The sequence below is a fragment of the Natator depressus genome, chromosome 3 (assembly GCF_965152275.1).
Source record: "Natator depressus isolate rNatDep1 chromosome 3, rNatDep2.hap1, whole genome shotgun sequence".
In the NCBI taxonomy this organism is placed as follows: domain Eukaryota; kingdom Metazoa; phylum Chordata; order Testudines; family Cheloniidae; genus Natator; species Natator depressus.
Window position 1 is genome coordinate 53,065,028 of NC_134236.1, and position 19,747 is coordinate 53,084,774.

Below are 19,747 nucleotides of genomic sequence, written 5' to 3' on the forward strand. Positions count from 1 at the left end.
ACACCGCACTGGGCTGAATCTAGTTTTATTAACACTAAATGAATAAAATGTAATCAAAAACTGAATTTATTTTTAATTTTAGAATAGTTAATAGAGAATTTAAATATTTATCATCTTATTTAGAGTTTAAAAAATCTTACCAGTGAAGCCTGGAGGACAAACACATGTGTAGTCTGCAACCAGGTCTAAACAAGTTGAATTGCTTCTACAGAAGCTGTAAGTGCACTCATCAAAGTTGATTTCACAGTTCAGACCTTCAAATCCTTAATTGGAAAAAAAAGCAGTTTATTATTAGTTTATACCTATGCCTTCTTTTCTAAGACACAATTATTGTAAATAAATCAATTCTTATCAAATTACTCCAAGAAAACCACAAATAATTCTCTTTTATGGCTTTACTGCAAGATCTTTCTAAAAGCCTTTTCTGTTCTGTCATTAGTACATTATCACTTTTGACCTTCAAGTGTACTTTTAAAGAACTACTGTTTGGAAGAACACACACAAACATAAGGATTTGGTATTCCCTTAAATCCACTTTTAGTTTTTGTTTTAGTAATACTCTGTGAAAAAAATGTATACATTTTAAGATCACTTGTGAAGGACAGTGGTTTGTATTGATTTTTTGGGACTGATTTGCTAACAGTTTAAAATCAATATTGATATAGTTTTTATTTATCTATTTATTTTATTTTCATTACTTAGGGTTAGAGTTAGGGTGTTCTACAAAAGTCTTCTTTCATATGCATTTCTAGTTGATATCTAGATTGTTTAGCAATCTAACTCCTACATCATCAAAGGCAGTAAGGTGTTGCAGTCCACCCTCCAATCTTCTAATTGTGTACTCCTCCACAACATTTGATCATCTTCATTGCTCTCCCACAGTCATACTGTGAAGATTAGGCTAAACCAAATTTCTGCATTGTGGCAGCTGCTGTGCCTCTCCTAGTCATCAGGAATGGTCAATGGGGAGAGACAGTGTGACCTAGAAGCCATTGGTGGTACACTAGTCTGCGTCATCAATTCTTGTCAAGTCTAACACACTATTTTCATGATAAATGCACAAAAGGTGGCATGTAAGATACCACTGAAAAACTAATAGCTCACTGATCATTAATATTCATCTGTGATGTATATGCAGGGTGTGTATAAAAAGTTATAGATATGTGCAGAATTATGTTCTTAAAATGTGTTTGACAAGTAATGCATAAGTATGGTCTGCCTTAGACAAAAGAATGTGTATTTGTTTGTCTGTCCAGCCTGCTCATCAGTCAGAGACAATGAAGGTCTATTTACATACAAGGTAAACAAAGCCATCAAGCTAGTAAGAGGGGGAGAAGACAATATGGCATCTAAAGCCTAGCAGTAAAGAGAAACTTTATATGGTCCATAAAGACAGAGTTTGAATCTCAAATGATAAGCAAATGAATCAATTGATTGTATAGAATATTACTGTATTATACAAATGTATCAAGTATGGTCTTTTATGAATGCTAATGGAACACCGCTGATTAACACATTCATTTTACCATGATATTAAGACTATATGAAAGAGTTATAAGTACTCACTGCTATTATGCTTTGAAGTCTGTGATCAAACAAAGGGAGAAAGGGATTTTCTCCCAGATAGAAGGAAATGCAGTTCACTACCTGTCTCCAATAAAATGAAGCAAAAACAATGGAATCACCATTTACATATGAATCAGCAGGAGATGGGAATTCCACAGGAAGGGAAGAATATCATGTGGTAATCCTGAGTCTAGGGATAAAACAGTGAGTTTGGGAATATATTAGGAAAGAGAAGATGACATCTTGGCATCCATCATTAGACAGAAAAAGGGAGCCAGAGTTCTTGCAAGTTGAGAAAGATGTATCCTTCAACCACGGGTGATTGAAGTCTCTGGAAAGGATGACTGGTGAGAAAACTATCTTGAACAAATATTGTAGCTTGTTAAGTTAATGCTATTTGTTTGTAACCATTTGGTCTTTATCCTTCTACTTGAACTCAGTTAAAACCTCCCTCTTTTTGCTTTACTTTTAATCTAAACCAGCTCAATGCAGGGTTTGAATTGAAGTGACTGTTAGCTTCAGTTAAAGTAATAAGCTGTGCTTTTGTCTCTTTAAAGGAACAAACATTATTAATTCTTTGAATGTTCCAGGAGAGGGCTGGACCCTTCAGGGCAGATGGTTTTCCGGAAATTTGGGGTGTGTTGGGGGTCACCCTGCAAGTAGTAATCAAGGCTGGGGGAGACCACAGTATGTCTGTGATGTAACAAGCATGAGTCAGAGTTGAGTCAGAGTTGAGTCAGAGTTGCTGAACCAAGCCTGTTCAGCACACACACACGCAATGCATGTTGTATTCTATCTGAGAGCATCCAGACAGTGAGCTACAACAGCAGAGGCACTTAGGGTAACAGGACAAGGGGTGACAATCTCTCACTAGTCTTGATTGCACCCCCAAATATGACAGACAGTCAAAAAGATGGACTTTACTCTTCTAGCTGGGAAGTCTGGCAGACCGTTAAAAGATTTTCTGGAGATTCTAATTCCAGCAAAAACGAGTTTCCAGTCACTGCAAATTCTATTGCATCCCAGGTAGGGGCTAATGGCTGTACACAGAACTTGGATAAATCTTTTTATCTGTGCAGTCAAAACTGAGGTTAGAGAGGTTCCAGGATCCTAATGTGGATTCAAACTTGATGGCTCCTTTTCCAGATAAAGCTTATGAAAAGAGGAAAGGCTCCAGGCCTGGATTATATCCACATAGAGTTCTACTTCACATGGGACCAAAAGCTGGCTGCTTTGTTTCCTCGTCTGATGTTTTGAGGACATCTGCATTGCAAAAGTCTAGCACAGAGCAAAGTTCATAGACATTCTGAAACCAGAAGAAATTGCTGGAAAATCCCAAGAGCTACCAACCCATCTCTCTCCTTTGTGTCACATACAAGCTTATGGAGAAATTGATTCTGATGAACAGCAATGAGGTTATCCAAACACAACTGCCCTTTGTTCAGTTTTGCTTCAGATGGGTATTATTAACTCACAATCAAGACATTTACCTAACACAAGACACTGAAGATGCCTTTGAGAAGGGGAATAAAATTGGTGCCATTATGGTGGATATATCAACTGCATCTGATACTATCTGGCATATAAAGTTTACTGCCAAATTCTTGTAGACTGCTCCCTGTAAGTCCATAGTGTGGTTTATTATTATATTAAGTTAATATTAATATTAGGTTAATATTATAATAAGTTGGAGATTCATCTTGCAAGCTGGACACAACTCCAGACATCTTAGTCATGGACTCCCAGAAGGATCTGTTCTAGCTCCTCCCCTTTTCAACTTATATTCTTATGACTATCAACAACTAAGGCTGATGAGTATGTATATACAGATGATATCCATCTTGCTGATGTGGGTAAAAATCTATATGAAAGTTATAGGCTCAGACTTTAGATGATCATGATGGTCCCTTCTGGGCTTAGTCTGCCCTTCTGCACATTGCAGGCCACAGAACCTCACCCACTCTTTCATTAGACCCATACTTCTGGCTCAATTACTTCAATCCTCAAATCATGATTTAATGACTTCAAGTTACAGAGAATCCATCATTTACTCTAGTTTAAACCTGCAAGTGACCCCATCCCATGCTTCAGAAGAAGGCAAAATGCCCCTAGGGTCTCTATCAGTATGACCTGGGGGGAAATTCCTTCCCGACCCCAAAGATCAATTAGACCCTGAGTATGTGGGCAAGACCCACCAACCAGATACCAGGAAATAATTCTTTGCAGTAACTCAGAGCCCTCTCCATTTCTGGTCACATCACCAGCTATTGGAGATATTTGCTGCTAGCAGTCACAGATTGGCTACTTGTCATTGTAGGCAGTCTCTCACACCATCCCCTCCATAAACTTATCTTGAAACCAATTAGGTTTCCCTCCTACCCCCACTGCTCCCCTTGGAAGGCTGTTCTAGAACTTCACTCCTCTGATGGTTAAAAACCTTTGTCTAATTTCAAGACAAAACTTGTTGATGGCCAGTTTATATCCATTTGTTCTTGTGTCCACATTGTGCTTAACTTAAATAACTCCTTTCCCTCTCTGGTATTTATCCCTCTGATGTATTTATAGAGAGAAATTGTATCTCCCCTCAGCCGTCTTTTGGTTAGGCTAAACAAGCCAAGCTCCGAGTCTCCTCTTATAAGGTAGGTTTTCCATTCCTCTGAGCAGCCCTTCTCTGCACCTGTTCCAATTTGGATTAATCTTTCTTAAACATGGGAGACTAGAACTGCACATTGTATTCCAGGTGAGGTCTCACCAGTGCCTTGTATAATAGAATCTGGGAGGCAGTGACCATGAGTTGGTTGAGTTCAGAATCCTGACGCAGGGAAGAAAGGTAAGCAGCAGGATACGGACCCTGGACTTCAGGAAAGCAGACTTCGACTCCCTCAGGGAGTGGATGGGTAGGATCCCCTGGGGGACTAACATGAAGGGGAAAGGAGTCCAGGAGAGCTGGCTGTATTTCAAGGAATCCCTGTTGAGGTTACAGGGACAAACTATCCCGATGAGTCGAAAGAATAGTAAATATGGCAGGCGACCAGCTTGGCTTAACGGTGAAATCCTAGCGGATCTTAAACATAAAAAAGAAGCTTACAAGAAGTGGAAGGTTGGACATATGACCAGGGAAGAGTATAAAAATATTGCTCGGGCATGTAGGAATGAAATCAGGAGGGCCAAATCGCACCTGGAACTGCAGCTAGCAAGAGATGTCAAGAGTAATAAGAAGGGTTTCTTCAGGTATGTTGGCACCAAGAAGAAAGCCAAGGAAAGTGTGGGCCCCTTACTGAATGAGGGAGGCAACCTAGTGACAGAGGATGTGGAAAAAGCTAATGTGCTCAATGCTTTTTTTGCCTCTGTCTTCACTAACAAGGACAGCTCCCAGACTGCTGCGCTGGGCATCGCAACATGGGGAGTAGATGGCCAGCCCTCTGTGGAGAAAGAGGTGGTTAGGGACTATTTAGAAAAGCTGGACGTGCACAAGTCCATGGGGCCGGACGAGTTGCATCCGAGAGTGCTAAAGGAATTGGCGGATGTGATTGCAGAGCCATTGGCCATTATCTTTGAAAACTCGTGGCGAACGGGGGAAGTCCCAGATGACTGGAAAAAGGCTAATGTAGTGCCAATCTTTAAAAAAGGGAAGAAGGAGGATCCTGGGAACTACAGGCCAGTCAGCCTCACCTCAGTCCCCGGAAAAATCATGGAGCAGGTCCTCAAGGAATCAATCCTGAAGCACTTAGACGAGAGGAAAGTGATCAGGAACAGTCAGCATGGATTCACCAAGGGAAGGTCATGCCTGACTAATCTAATAGCCTTCTATGATGAGATTACTGATTCTGTGGATGAAGGGAAAGCAGTGGATGTATTGTTTCTTGACTTTAGCAAAGCTTTTGACACTGTCTCCCACAGTATTCTTGTCAGCAAGTTAAGGAAGTATGGGCTGGATGAATGCACTATAAGGTGGGTAGAAAGTTGGCTAGATTGTCGGGCTCAACGGGTAGTGATCAATGGCTCCATGTCTAGTTGGCAGCCGGTGTCAAGTGGAGTGCCCCAGGGGTCGGTCCTGGGGCCGGTTTTGTTCAATATCTTCATAAATGATCTGGAGGATGGTGTGGATTGCACCCTCAGCAAATTTGCGGATGATACTAAACTGGGAGGAGTGGTAGATACGCTGGAGGGCAGGGATAGGATACAGAGGGACCTAGACAAATTGGAGGATTGGGCCAAAAGAAACCTGATGCGGTTCAATAAGGATAAGTGCAGGGTCCTGCACTTAGGACGGAAGAACCCAATGCACAGCTACAGACTAGGGACCGAATGGCTAGGCAGCAGTTCTGCGGAAAAGGACCTAGGGGTTACAGTGGACGAGAAGCTGGATATGAGTCAACAGTGTGCCCTTGTTGCCAAGAAGGCCAATGGCATTTTGGGATGTATAAGTAGGGTCATAGCGAGCAGATCGAGGGACGTGATCATTACCCTCTATTCGACATTGGTGAGGCCTCATCTGGAGTACTGTGTCCAGTTTTGGGCCCCACACTACAAGAAGGATGTGGATAAATTGGAGAGAGTCCAGCGAAGGGCAACAAAAATGATCAGGGGTCATTGACTTATGAGGAGAGGCTGAGGGAACTGGGATTGTTTAGTCTGCAGAAGAGAAGAATGAGGGGGGATTTGATAGCTGCTTTCAACTACCTGAGAGGTGGTTCCAGAGAGGATGGTTCTAGACTATTCTCAGTGGTAGAAGAGGACAGGACAAGGAGTAATGGTCTCAAGTTGCAGTGGGGGAGGTTTAGGTTGGATATTAGGAAAAAACTTTTTCACTAGGAGGGTGGTGAAACACTGGAATGCGTTACCTAGGTAGGTGGTAGAATCTCCTTCCTTGGAAGTTTTTAAGGTCAGGCTTGACAAAGCCTTGGCGGGGATGATTTGATTGGGGATTGGTCCTGCTTTGAGCAGGGGGTTGGACTAGATGACCTCCTGAGGTCCCTTCCAACCCTGATATTCTATGACTCTATGACTCTATTGTACTAACACTTTTCTGTCTCTACTGGAAATATGTCTTCATGCACCCTAGGACTGTATTAGTCTTTTTCACGGCCACATCACATTGGCGGCTCATAGTCATCCTGTGAATAACAAATACATCCATATCTTTCTCCTCCGCTAACTCTTCCAACTGATAAGTCCCCAGCTTATAGCAAAAATTCTTGGTGTTAGGCCCTAAGTGCATGACCTTGCACTTTTGCCTATTTAATTTAATCCCATTTCTATTACTCCAGTTTACAATATTGTCCAGATCTTCATCTTCTGGTCCTCCTTTGTATTAACGTTATCTCCCAACAGTGAGTCATCTGCAGATTTTATTAGCACACTTCCACTTTTTTTTACCAAAGTCAGTAATAAAAATGTTGAATAAGACTGGTCCCAAGACTTTTCCCAGAGGAACTCCACTAGTAACCTCCCTGGAGCCTGACAATTCATCTTTCAGTATGACCTGCTGTTGTTTCCCCTTTAACCAGTTCCTTATTCACCTTTCAATCCTTATATTAATCCTCATCTTCTCCAATTGAATTAATAATTTCCCATGTGGAACTGTATGAAATGACTTTGTGAAATCCAGGTAGATTAGATCTACTGCACTTTCTTTGTCTAGAAAATCAGTTATCTTCTCAAAAAAGGAGATAGGGCTGGTCTGGCATGATCTACCTTTTGTAAAACCATGTTGTATTTTATCCCAATTACAATTTACCTCTATATCTTTAACTACTTTCTCTTTCAAAATGTGTTCCAAGACCTTACATACAACTGAGGTCAAATTTACAGGTCTGTAGTTTTCTGGATCACTTTTCCACCCTTTCTTAATAATAGGAACTATAGTAACAATTCTCTAGTCATAAGGTACTACCCCCAGCCCTGCCCTGAGTTTACAGATTGATTAAAAATCCTTGCTATTGGACTTGTAATTGAGTGTGCCAGTTCCTTTTATATTCTTGAATGGAGATTACGTGGGCCTCCTGATTTAGTCCCATTAAGATGTTTGAGTTTGACTTCCACCTAGAATGTGGTAATTTCTACTTCCATTACCTTGTTTCTATTAGCCACCCTGCCACTACCCCTAAACTCTTCATTAGCCTTATTATAAACTGAGGCAACATATTTATTTAGGTGTTGGGACATGCCTAGATTATCTTCAATCTCCACCCTATCCTCAGTGTTTACCAGTCCCACTTTTCTTTCCTTGTTTTCTTTTTTTATTTATATGGCTATAGAACCTTTTACTCTTCATTTGAATTTCCTTTGCAAGATTCAACTCTGCTTGGCTATTGGCAGTTCTCACTTTACCTACACTTTCTCAGCTCTGAGAGGTAGCTTTTCTTGCTGATCCATCTCATCTTCCATTCCTGGTAAGCTTTCTGCTTTCTCTTAATCACTTATTTGAGATGCTTGCTCATCCAGCTTGGTCTGCAATCTTTCCCTACAATTCCATCCCCCCCCCACCGCAGCCCCCAGCCCGTGCTTGGGATGCAGGCTTCATATAGTTTAAGTCAAAGTTGCAAAAACTAATTCCAAGCCTCCTCCACATTCAGATCCTTGATTTCTTCAGTCCAGTCCACTTCCCTAACTAATTTCCTTATTTTTTTTTTTTTTTAAAGTTTGCACTTTTGACATCCAGGACTCTAATTGCAAATCTATTTTTTGTTTATACTTCCATTTAGTTTAAACTGAATTAGCTCACGATCACTCGAGGGTTGTCCTCACTGACCAATTTTTCCATGAGCTCCTCACTACAATACTAAATCTAAAATGAACCTCTTGTCAGTTCAGCAACTATTTGGTGAATAAATCTGTCAGCTATCACCTCCAGGAAAATCTGGGCTCTGCTACTATTAGTAGCACTTTTCCTTCAATCTGTATCTGGGAAGTTAATGTCTCCCATAATCACACAATTCCCAGTAGCATGTTATTTTATTAAAAACATCAAAGAGGTCTCTATCCATATCCAAATTGGATTCTGGGGGGTCTGTATCATACCACAAGCATTATCCCAAGGGAATATGTAGTAGCTTTCTTCCCCAAAGTGATTTTGACCCAAACAGATTCTGTTTTATCCATTTCATCACTTCTAAATTTCTTTACATTCTACCTCATCATTAATAATCACTCAGCAAGGACATTAATGCTCTAACCACATCAATAGAGACTTATATTTAGTGAGTCTAAAATGGCAACAACAACCATCTATTTGAATGGTCGCCTGGCTAGTCTGGCCAGGTGACCTGGCCCTTACAGTATGTGTTGAAAACTGGTCCACTTTCTTTCCAGCCATTTGCCACTTTTTTTTTTTAAACAGTCAACCTGGACTGCAGTTTAACATACCAATCCCGTCTGGAACACAAATAAAAAGATCATCTCTCGCACGTCCTTGCTATCGGGAGTCTCCTGGGGAGCAAAGGCAAATATTTTATGAACCTCAGTCCTGGTTCTGGTATTTATTACAGTGGAATATTTTGCAGAAGTATAATGCAGAAGTCAGCACACATATTTCATTTATTTGGAGCTGAATACAGCTACCCACATCATTAATGGTTGCCTTAGCCATCCATTAATATCTACAGAATGGAGACTATGAGCAACTAACTTTTAGAAAATTCTAACTACTAGGAGTATCAGAGATTTCTTAACATAAAATCTGCTGAAGAATCTCCACTCCAATATCTGACATTTTATATTCTTGTAAATGTATTCTAATGCATAGTCACGCTACAAAATGACTATCATTAGTGCTGTCACAGGCCATGGCTGCAAGAAGACCATGACAAATGCTAAGCTATCAGCACCTTCAGTGCATGGCATATTCTCATAATTTCTCAAACTGACCATGGAACCAATTTCCACTGATCCCTAAGTCATAAAGCTTGACAATTACCCTGAGTTCATTAATAATGTATACGGTAACTGTTCTCATTCACAATCAGAGTTTAATCAGACCCATGTATCACAGGTAACAAGTAAACTACAGCATGATCAGTATGAATGCCAAGATTTATTTTCCTAACTCAAATTATCTAAACTAGTCAAGCAGAATAAATAGTGAAATGATCTCATCTAACCTTGATTTTCAACTGATATCCAGTACCCATATTGGCTTTAAATTTAAAACTAACTAATGGTAGAGGTGACATTTTAATAAAATTATTTGCAACAATTTCATTTTATATTATGTTTTTCAAAAAGAAAAGGAGTACTTGTGGCACCTTAGAGACTAACCAATTTATTTGAGCATAAGCTTTCGTGAGCTACAGCTCACTTCACCGGATGCATACTGTGGAAAGTGTAGAAGATCTTTTTATACACACAAAGCATGAAAAAATGGGTGTTTACCACTACAAAAAGTTTTCTCTCCCCCCACCCCACTCTCCTGCTGGTAATAGCTTATCTAAAGTGATCACTCTCCTTACAATGTGTATGACAATCAAGTTGGGCCATTTCCAGCACAAATCCAGGGTTTAACAAGAACGTCTGGGTGGTGGTGGTGGGGGGGTAGTATTAATACTTGGTGGCATGGGCCCCTTGGTGAGGGCCTTACGTGCTAATTGCACTTCCTCCTCTCTCCACTGTGGAATATCAGAGCTAATTTTGATTTCATTAGGAGTCTAGTTACAGGCTGTTGAGCTCACTTTGGGCTAATGGTGCACCAGCACTGAGGCTCCCCTACTACAAGCTGAATTCACCAAAGAGCTGAACTGACTAAGAGCTGAAATCACTGAGCGTTGTGTTAAGTAGTGGGGGAGCCTGAAGATATATTGTGGAGAAGTTTGCGGGACGGCTGGAGTGCCTTGTGGACAGGCTGGTGGAGCAGTTCGTGGGATGCCGGGAGCTGCTTGTGGGCTGCGGAGCGGAGCGAAGCAGTTCGTGGGGCGGCTGGTGGAGTGGAGCGGAACAGAGCGAAGGCCTATGGAGCTGTGGGGCGGTCAGCTTCAGATCATGTAAGGTGCCTTTTACCCCCGCCCCCATCTCCACCCAGGTTGGGAGGTAAAGCTCTGCAGATAAACTTTTGAACTCTGGGGCTGCCCTGACCAGGGACAGAGACTTTTGGGTCATTGGACTTTTGGGACTTTGGGTGATTTGGTGTTGCTGGGCTCAAGAACCAAAGGGAAAGGGCATGCCCCAATTTGCTTGGGGTGGGATTTTCTCATGGGTTGTGTTATGAATCCTGTTGGTGGTGTTTCCCCAACATAATGCCACATTGTTTCTCTCTGTTATTAAAAGGCTTTTTGCTACACTCAGACTAGGTGCTTGCAAGAGGGGAAGTATTGCCTCTTGGAGGCGCCCAGCGGGGGTGGTATATATTTGTCCCAGGTCACTGGGTGGGGGCTCGAGCCGGTTTGCATTGTGTTATTGGAATGGATCCCCTAGATATTGAACCCGGACCTTGTTGCTGCCAACTCTGACGGGCAGAAGGGTTACATTTTTGCATTCACATTATAATGCTTGTACTGGTATACAATGTCTTTACAATTTACCAGAAATGTAATGAACAGCAAGCTTCAGCTCATACTTTGAACATATCATTTTTTTAGTGACAAAAAGTAAGCTGTGATAGATGTCCCAGTTATAAATAAACCAGACAACTTTATCTTTCCAAACTATAACACTTATCCTCCTCCTCCTTAGCCCCCCCCAAAGAAAAAAAAATCCTAGAATATTCCAAAAGGAAACCACTCATAAAAGTATATTAAAAAGACTCTCCAAATTCATTGAAAAAAAATACTGAATTTTAGTTCTGTGAACCTTCCTTGCAATCACACTTCTGTTCACATATAGTAGTTAACACTGAATAATGTTGTGTTTATATAGAAATAGACCAAAAAAAAAAGAAAAGAAAAAAATAGAACACCTTTTTCTGAAAGAACGAGAGAGCTTAAACACTTGGCACTGTAGCTCCATTCCAAAAAGAAGTATTATTTCTATTATAATTTTGTGTATGATACTCAGGTTTAAAGTGCATGGTTGTTTAGCTGTACCAGATATTTTCCTGATAAACTTGTTGATCGAGCTTTCTGTAAAGTTCACATGCTGTCCGTTTGTTTTCATTACCATCATTCTATCATTGTTAAAATCATGGTTATAGCATGAGACATAACACTTACAAATATACTATTTGTATCTTTTGTGTGAATATTTGATTTGTAGTTTGCTTTGATGGACATAGATGCAAATGAGACTTCAGAAATGAATAACATATCTTGACAGGGAAAAAATTCTAACAAATGCTTTGAAGACTATCAGGAAGACACCTCAATCCTCAGGCAATTTTTGAAAATTGTCACTTATAATAAAAATACATTATTTTGAACAACTTACCTTCAGGGCAAAAGCAATCATATCCATTGACATTATTCTGACAGACAGCACCATTCAAGCAGGGCCCCGAATCACATTCATTCACGTCTATGTCACAGTATTGGCCTGAAAAACCTGCATGAAGAATGGAAGGTTTTGATTTTCTCAGTTCTCGTGTATTCTTACATAAAGTTTTTATTTCAAATGTGTTTGCCTAATTAAAATGAAGAAACATTCAGTTGCAAATCCCCATTGCAGGAGGAGACTTGAGGCCAGAACGCTTGTGTTCAATTCTGGCTCTCCCACTGAAACATGGTATTACATTTGACAAGCTTCTTGGACAATATTTTAAAAACAAAACAAATGTTCACTGATTTTTGGGTGCTTTCAATTTATGGGCACCCATCATAAAACATGTCTGAACTCATTTCAGAGGTGCTGAACATCTAGATTTCCCAGGGACTTCAATCATCAGTGAAGGAGCGCAACACCTCAGAAAGGAGTCAACAGGTGTCTTAAGCTGCACATGTAAAAACTGAGGAACCACAACATAGTAGATTGTTTTGAATCTACTCTTCCATTTACCCAGCTGTAAAATATCATAATGCTTCTCTATTTAAAGCAATATTAGTTAAATAATTAATATCTGAAAAGCTTTCAGACTTAGTCAAATGAACATTGTTATACAAATCTAATAGTACATATTATTATTCATGTATTCAGTAATCCAGGAGAGTGAAATATTTTAGTACTGTACATATTTCAAGATTTTATTATTATTATTTCTGGAAACATATGAAGTTTGCACCTGAATTATTTTAGAGTGACAACATGGAAACCACAAATATTGCAACTTGGATGAGCTGGAAGAATGGAAGGCAAGTCAGAAGATATGCATTAAACAGCAGGTGCTGTATGAACCTGAGAAGAAGTAACACAGGATCCAATCCCATAAGGTACATAGTTCCCTCAGTTCCCACCAAAAGCAAAAATGAAGGCACGCAACACCTCAGAGGACCAGACTCTTAGTGCATCGTATTTTATTTGTATTCCAGTTGATGCAACAAGCTCCTACTGCTGACTCCAACCAACAAAGGAAGCTGATGCTTCAAACCTCTCAGTTCCACCACAGCAACATTAGCGTTTTCAAGTCAGTTGCACTAGTTTTACCGACGATAGAAATTTACCGCCCCCTTTTTTTGTTTGCTTGTTATTCTGTCACTTTGCTAGATGTATGTCAAGAACTCCCCATTGTTGGCTGCCTTTGGAACATACTACAATCTGGCTCTGAGTCTTGGAAGAATTAGATTCAAAGTATTGCATGCATGTAACTTAATTTTTAAGTGTGCAGATTACATTATTAATATTTATATTAGAATATTTTACAATATTTTTGTGTAGGTAGATTTATAAATATAACTACCATAAATTATATTAGTTCCATCATCTGGATATTTTAACTGGGGAAATCAAAAGATAGTGGAATCCATCTTCAAACTGGGTCTGACTTTAACAACATCTAAAATATAGTGATCCAGACCCTCAGCAGGTGTAAACTGGCACAGCTGATGTGCACTAGTGGCACGTCTGGTTTGGAATTTTTAATGTTGCTATAGTAGGTAGGAATTCAAAGGAGTACAATAGTCTCTATTCAAAAAAAATTGCATCAGTGTAGCCACTGACATTCGCACAACTACTGTCATTCTGTGGCAGAGCTACCACAAAATACAATTTAACCAGAACTCCTTTTCGATTTAGTTCTTATTTTAAAGCATTATATAATGGCAAGGGAGTGGATTAGTAATATTTGTGTGTACCGCAAGAGCCATAAAAAAATCAAGTGAATATATCAGCTGAGTTTTAAGATATCATTGAGATAACCCTAGAGATTATAAGTGAGCTTTCCTTTTTTATTAAAAAAGTAACATAATATTCCATGTCTTGTGTTAATAAAACAATGAAAAACAAGTCTGTCTATTTATAAAATAGAAGTGATCTCCCATGTGAAGCTTATATTTGGTTGTATTTTCCTGTTCAATCCCTTTCAACAGTCATTTGATTAATTATTTAAAGAGAAAATAACTTTTTTGTATTTATGTTTTCAGGATCACCAAATGTCATGAAATATTTAAACTTTGCAATAATCTTTTATTTGCATTTTATTCCATAACAGTTCACTAAGCCTCTCAGAAGGCACCCATTTATGTGAGCAAGGCAAGCCCAAATTGTGCTTCACTTGTAAAACAATTTAAAACAAAACAGATGTAAATCAAACCAAATAACATTTTTCCTGGTGGTTTAAAAGGCAAAACCTTTCCTATTTTCCCTTTGAATTTTTGCCACATTTTTGATTTTGCACCTGTCAAATCCTTTTTATCAGTCACACTGAACGCTCAAAAGCCTTTGGTATCATAATGAAACAATGCTCTGGAGCATATTTGTGGAAAACGAGCAAATTTGGTCTGGAATGAAGTGTTAGATTGGTTTTCCCTCAACAAGATAATAAAAAAAATTAAATATCAATATATGTCCTATAGGGGATATGTCATCATTTTCACGCAGAGAATAAATTTTAGTGATAAAATAGCATATTCCTTACCAAAAAACATTTTTCTGAGGTAAAAGTGCATCACCTGGGTGACAGGTCAATATTTTGAAAAAAATCTGTCAGGGCTTTTGTGTTCTTCTTTGGTTTATTATGATTATTGTTATGCTGATGTAACCCACACATCTCCAGAGTGTGGTGTTCTGTCCCCTCTAGTGGCACCAAGACCACTTAGAGATTATTGAGTCTGCTCTAGAGCCTTAGCTAAGAGCCAGTTGGCTTTTAGCTCATGCAGTAGAGGCTCATGGACTAAGCTCCAGAGAACCCAGGTTCGACCCCACCTGCCGTCGACCAGGATCTGTCGGTGTTACACTGGTTTGGAAGCTCTATATGTAAACACAGGGAGGTGAAAGAGCCCCAAACAAGTGATACAATAAAGGATTACATTTATTCCAAGATGGAGCCAGAAGGAAGCCTCCGTAAAGATAAGGTATCAACAAAAACACAGTTTTAAATAATGCCACCCACCCAAATCAATGGGTGGGGGAAACTGATGTGACAGGCAGTGAAATGGGACAGTCCCAGTGGCAAGGGCGGGAGATGTTCACCAAGGGATAATAGGAAGCTCTGCACTGGGAGTCTCTGGCACTCGCTGGCCATATGGGAAGAGGAGTGTTGATCAGCTAGCATTCCCCAGCTCCCAAGAGTTAGCCCAGGGTAGGGGCCATGTGAAGCATCTTTTGGCTCCCATTCTAGCAGCCCACCATACTCACCCAAACTATGAATGGGAACCTGGCCTGACAGATGCTGAGAGTTTAGCTGATCACCTGTTTAGGAGGGCAGGAAGGATTTTTTTTTCTCTCCCATGGGCCAATTGGCAGAGGACCAGAGAATTTTTTGCCTTCCTTGCAGCACCTGCAAGCCACAGTGAGTTAAAGTAGGAACGCGCTTAGTACCTAACTGAGTTACTGGGGTGGAGTTTATTCATCACAAATTGCAGCCAGTTTCCCGGGCAGTTAAGGGAATAAAATGAACAGTTCCTAGAGGTAAAAGACCTAGAATATTGGTTGGCCTTGGATTCATATGATAGGGTGAGACCTTGTGACCTTCATGGGCCGAGGTCTGACCTTGTGTCTCTCACAGGCCAACGTACCCTCCCTGCTGCACCCTCTGATCCCCTGGTGGGGATGAGGGGCAGCAGTACAGTGCTAGGACATACAGCTGAGTCCTGCGGGGGGAGGCTGAGGAGAGCCTCCCCCATGTTATCGGTTCTATGACAAGGAGCCCTGTAACACCTGCACTAGAACCAATTAAATGCCTGGTATAGGAGGAGGAGAAGGAGAGGGGAAGAGAGCTGGAGAGAGAGAGTGAGTGCGTGAGTGAATGCATGTATGGAGGAGAGGGTAATGTCCCTCCCTTGTGTTAAAGTTTAACAAAACTGGCAGCCTTCTGCTTAATTCCAGGCATACATCAGTCCTCATTTTGCCACTGTGTCCCCATCAATGAACTTGGTCGCTTTCATTTGACCCACTTGGACATAGTTCAGGACTGAGATGATTGGCAATGACGTACTGAGATTTTCATGTTGCAGAATTAGATTGACACTGATATCTGTTGTAGAAATACTCATGGAAGGGAAAAATAGGGCTCAGGTAACAGAGTTTCCTTTTGCTCTTCCTCGCATGGGTTTAGAGAGATGCAAAAGAGGCAGGGCGTGAGCATTCCAAGCAAGCAGATGCAAGAAATCTACAAAGATCTACAGTAATACAAAAAGAGGCAATGCTTTTTCATGTTGCACTTTGGGTTCTTGTACAAATTATTTTGCCTTTGGCTGCCCAAATGCACAACACCACTTTTCTCTCAGAAATAAATTTCTAATAGCACATCCTTTGTCTTGCCTAGAGATGTGAAGGTCTGGAAAAAAAAAAAAACAGCAAGCGTTTAGAAAAAATCCCTCCCTCCCATTTTTTTTTCCTGTTATGGAAAAATTGGAAATTTTGGGAGAAATTGAAAAAGAAATGTATGTTAAATATTTTCTCTCAGTATGACTGGTGAATGAATTTTAGAGTGATGTTTAAAATGATATCACTGCTGCACTTCAGTCCTTCAAAATGCTTTCTAATAACAAATAAGTATTTAAAAAGAAGCTACTTGATTAAAAAAAACAAAAACAAAAAACAAATAAAAAGGCATAGTATTAGGCTATCCCAATTCTTGTATATACCATACCTGGAGCTATCTGCCCCTGAGTAATATTATTAGAGCCCCCAATCAGTACAGGGCACTTTCATCTGTACTAGAGAACACAAGTGAGGACAACAGGGCCCCTTTCTTGTGGATTACTGTCTGCCTGCCCCAGGTGACTTCAGTCCACCTAGAAATAGAGTTTGCTAAGGAGACAACGTGAGCAGGAGAGGAGAACCAGCCTCAACCCTGAAGGTGTTGTCCTCCTGACTGGCCGTGGTGAGCCTCCCACTCATCCCAGAGATATCAACTCTTCTCAGGAGACTAGGATGTTCACACCCTTTTTCCTAAAAGGGAACAACAATCTGCTGCCTGACTGCTTGTCTAGAGTCATTGGGGCAGACAGGAAGATGCCAGTGCCTACAGGGACTCAGAAGACAGTCTTGTGGGGCTGAAATGGATCCTGCCTCCGAGTCCTGACACTGATATTCACAGAGGAACCAACCACACTTAGCATAGAGGTGCTCTTATTATTTTCAAACTGGTGTAATTGATCATCTTCTAACATATGGAAGAGTTCCCACACAAAGTCATTCAGACAAAATGATACCTGTGTTTTGTAAATACTGCCAAATGAAATACACATTCCAAAATCTACTAGGATGACCAAACACATCCTTGCATGTATGAAACATCCTGCAGACATTAAACAATACTTCCTGAGTTAAAATGAAGGTCAAGATAATGAGCATGAGGTAGATGACACTAACAGTGGGTGCATTTGCAAAACATTTGTGATCCTGCTGGTAATAGCTCATCTTAAGTGATCACTCTCCTTACAATGTGTATGATAAACAACCATTTTTTCATGGTCTGTGTGTATCTAAATCTCCTCACTGTATTTTCCACTTTATGCATCCAATGAAGTGAGCTGTAGCTCACGAAAGCTTATGCTCAAATAAATTGGTTAGTCTCTAAGGTGCCACAAGTACTCCCTTTCTTTTTACGGATACAGACTAACACAGCTGCTACTCTGAAACCTGTGAACCACTAGTGGTCACTGTAATAGAGTTTGAGAACTTCTGTGTGCCTCTGGAGGGCAGTATGTCATGGAGTGTAACTGCTTTAGGACTTCACACTCTGCTTCCGGCTCCTTCTAACTGTGCGGAGCCTTGACCTATAACAGCAACAGAAGAAGAGATTGAACACATTTCTGGGTATGAGGAGTGATTACACAGAGCTAGCATTCTCCCACTATCACTTTTACCTTCAAGGTTAGATTAGCAACTCTTGTTCTCCGTAATTTATTTATTAAAGAAGATGGGACAATTGGGCCCATTTTGATTTGTACAAGCTGATAATTCTGTGCCATAAAAAAGTGAAGTTTGCTAGTAGAGGATTAATTTTTTTCCTTCTATTTCTGTTTCATGTTCACAGACACATTTTGAGAGTTCTTAATCTTACAAAGTAATAAATTTGACAGTGATGTCCTTTCATATAAAAGCAGTACAGTATCTCATAACGCAAAATTGCATATTTAATGATTATTTCCTACTTCATTCTGCCCCATGATGATTGGTTTGGGATCAGTGTTGTAGTTGTGCATACAAAACCTTTACTAAGTCAATGGGAATATATGTGCAATGGATTGGAGGCTCAAACACTTATGTTTTGCATTTTACACATTATATGCATCTTAATATTTTGCATTAAAAGAAAATTAAAATTAAGTACTGAATGAGGTTGAAAACACAATCAACTTCATAGTATGATAGAGGAATTCTGTAGTCTTCAGCTTTGGAGTGAAAAACATAGTAGAAAAAATTAAGAATAATATCTGTTTTATTTGAACAGTCTAGTTTCTTATTGCAGTGATAGGTTAAACCAGTCTTTTGTCGCCTGAAGAAAAAAAAAGAATCACCATTTACAGAATGTCGTGGTTGAGAAATTAAACACTATGAAAATGAAATTCTGAGAGGCAGGGAAAATTACTGTTAACCCTTTACTATTAAATTATTCTAAACACATAAGAATTATCAAACATGTAGTTGCTCCCTAATTAGTGTAGAATTCCTTCTGTAATTTATTGAAAACTGGGTGCTTTGAAGAGCATACCATATTAACAGAGCAGTTAGCTATTTATCTTTTACAGGAACGATCACATCTTCCTAGTTTTGATGTCTAGTTCCACAACCAATTTGTCCCAGGCATCTGCTATCACAGTGCTGAAGTGCAAAAATTTGGTCTTAGAAATTGTTCCAAAACATCATCTTGACGTTACAGATATTGAAAAATTCAGAGATCAGACTTCTTCTCAATGGAAGTATGAGATCATTTTCACCAAGACAATTTACACTGGCTTCCTAAGTGGCAAATATGTTAAGGTTTTGTTATCTGTGTCTGATTGCTTTGCAGAACTGCTCCAAAGAATCTGATTGAGCTGTTATCTAGATAAATCTCATCTGCTTCAGGTTGTTGAAGGAATGTTCAAAAGGTTAGATTGTTAAAGACTGGTAGGAAAGCCTTCTAAGCCTTCTGTTTTATGGAATATGCTGACTCCTCATGAGCTGCTTAGAAAATCCCCACTTAGGAGAGGGGGAAAGAAGGGAAATACAATAATTTGGTTTCAGTGCACCTCCTCTTTCAAGTGTGTGTTATATTATGTTTACTGATGTTTAATATATATATTATTTCTCTTGGCTATTGTTCTGTTTTTTTTCATATTGCTGTTTTCCAGTAAATTACAGATGGGGTAACTCACTTCAACACAGTGTATTTGAAATTCAGAACAGAACTCAAATTTTTCCATTCACAGTGTTACAACCTGGAATTTTGTGAATTCTTATCTGCTGCTCACAGCAACTTCGAGCTTACCCACAGGTCTCCACTTTCTCTTGCTGTGTGTGGTTGCGGGGAAGGGAAGAATTTCCTGATCCCAGGGAGCAAAGGGCATTCTTCTGTGGGTAGGGGTGAGAGAATATCCTCTGCCGCGTCAGTTCACTTCATAGGCCCTTGTCAGAAAGGGGCCCAGAAAGATCGAAGTCACCAGCATTTCTGCCTCCTATGCTGAACAATCTTCATGCTTAACAATAATGGGCAGAAGAAGGGCACTGGTAG

The 19,747-nt window shown here is 39.9% G+C and overlaps 1 protein-coding gene across 1 annotated transcript in view; it reads right to left on the reverse strand.

Annotated features, from left to right (window-relative positions):
- Window positions 1-19,747, reverse strand: part of LOC141984481 (protein eyes shut homolog) — a 785,366-nt gene that overhangs the window by 189,907 nt on the left and 575,712 nt on the right. Inside the window, exons 13-14 of the mRNA XM_074947561.1 lie at window positions 11,923-12,036; window positions 141-263 (exon numbers count right to left, since the gene is read on the reverse strand). Of these exons, the coding sequence (XP_074803662.1) occupies window positions 141-263; window positions 11,923-12,036 (237 nt within the window). The remainder of the gene's footprint in view (window positions 1-140; window positions 264-11,922; window positions 12,037-19,747) is intronic.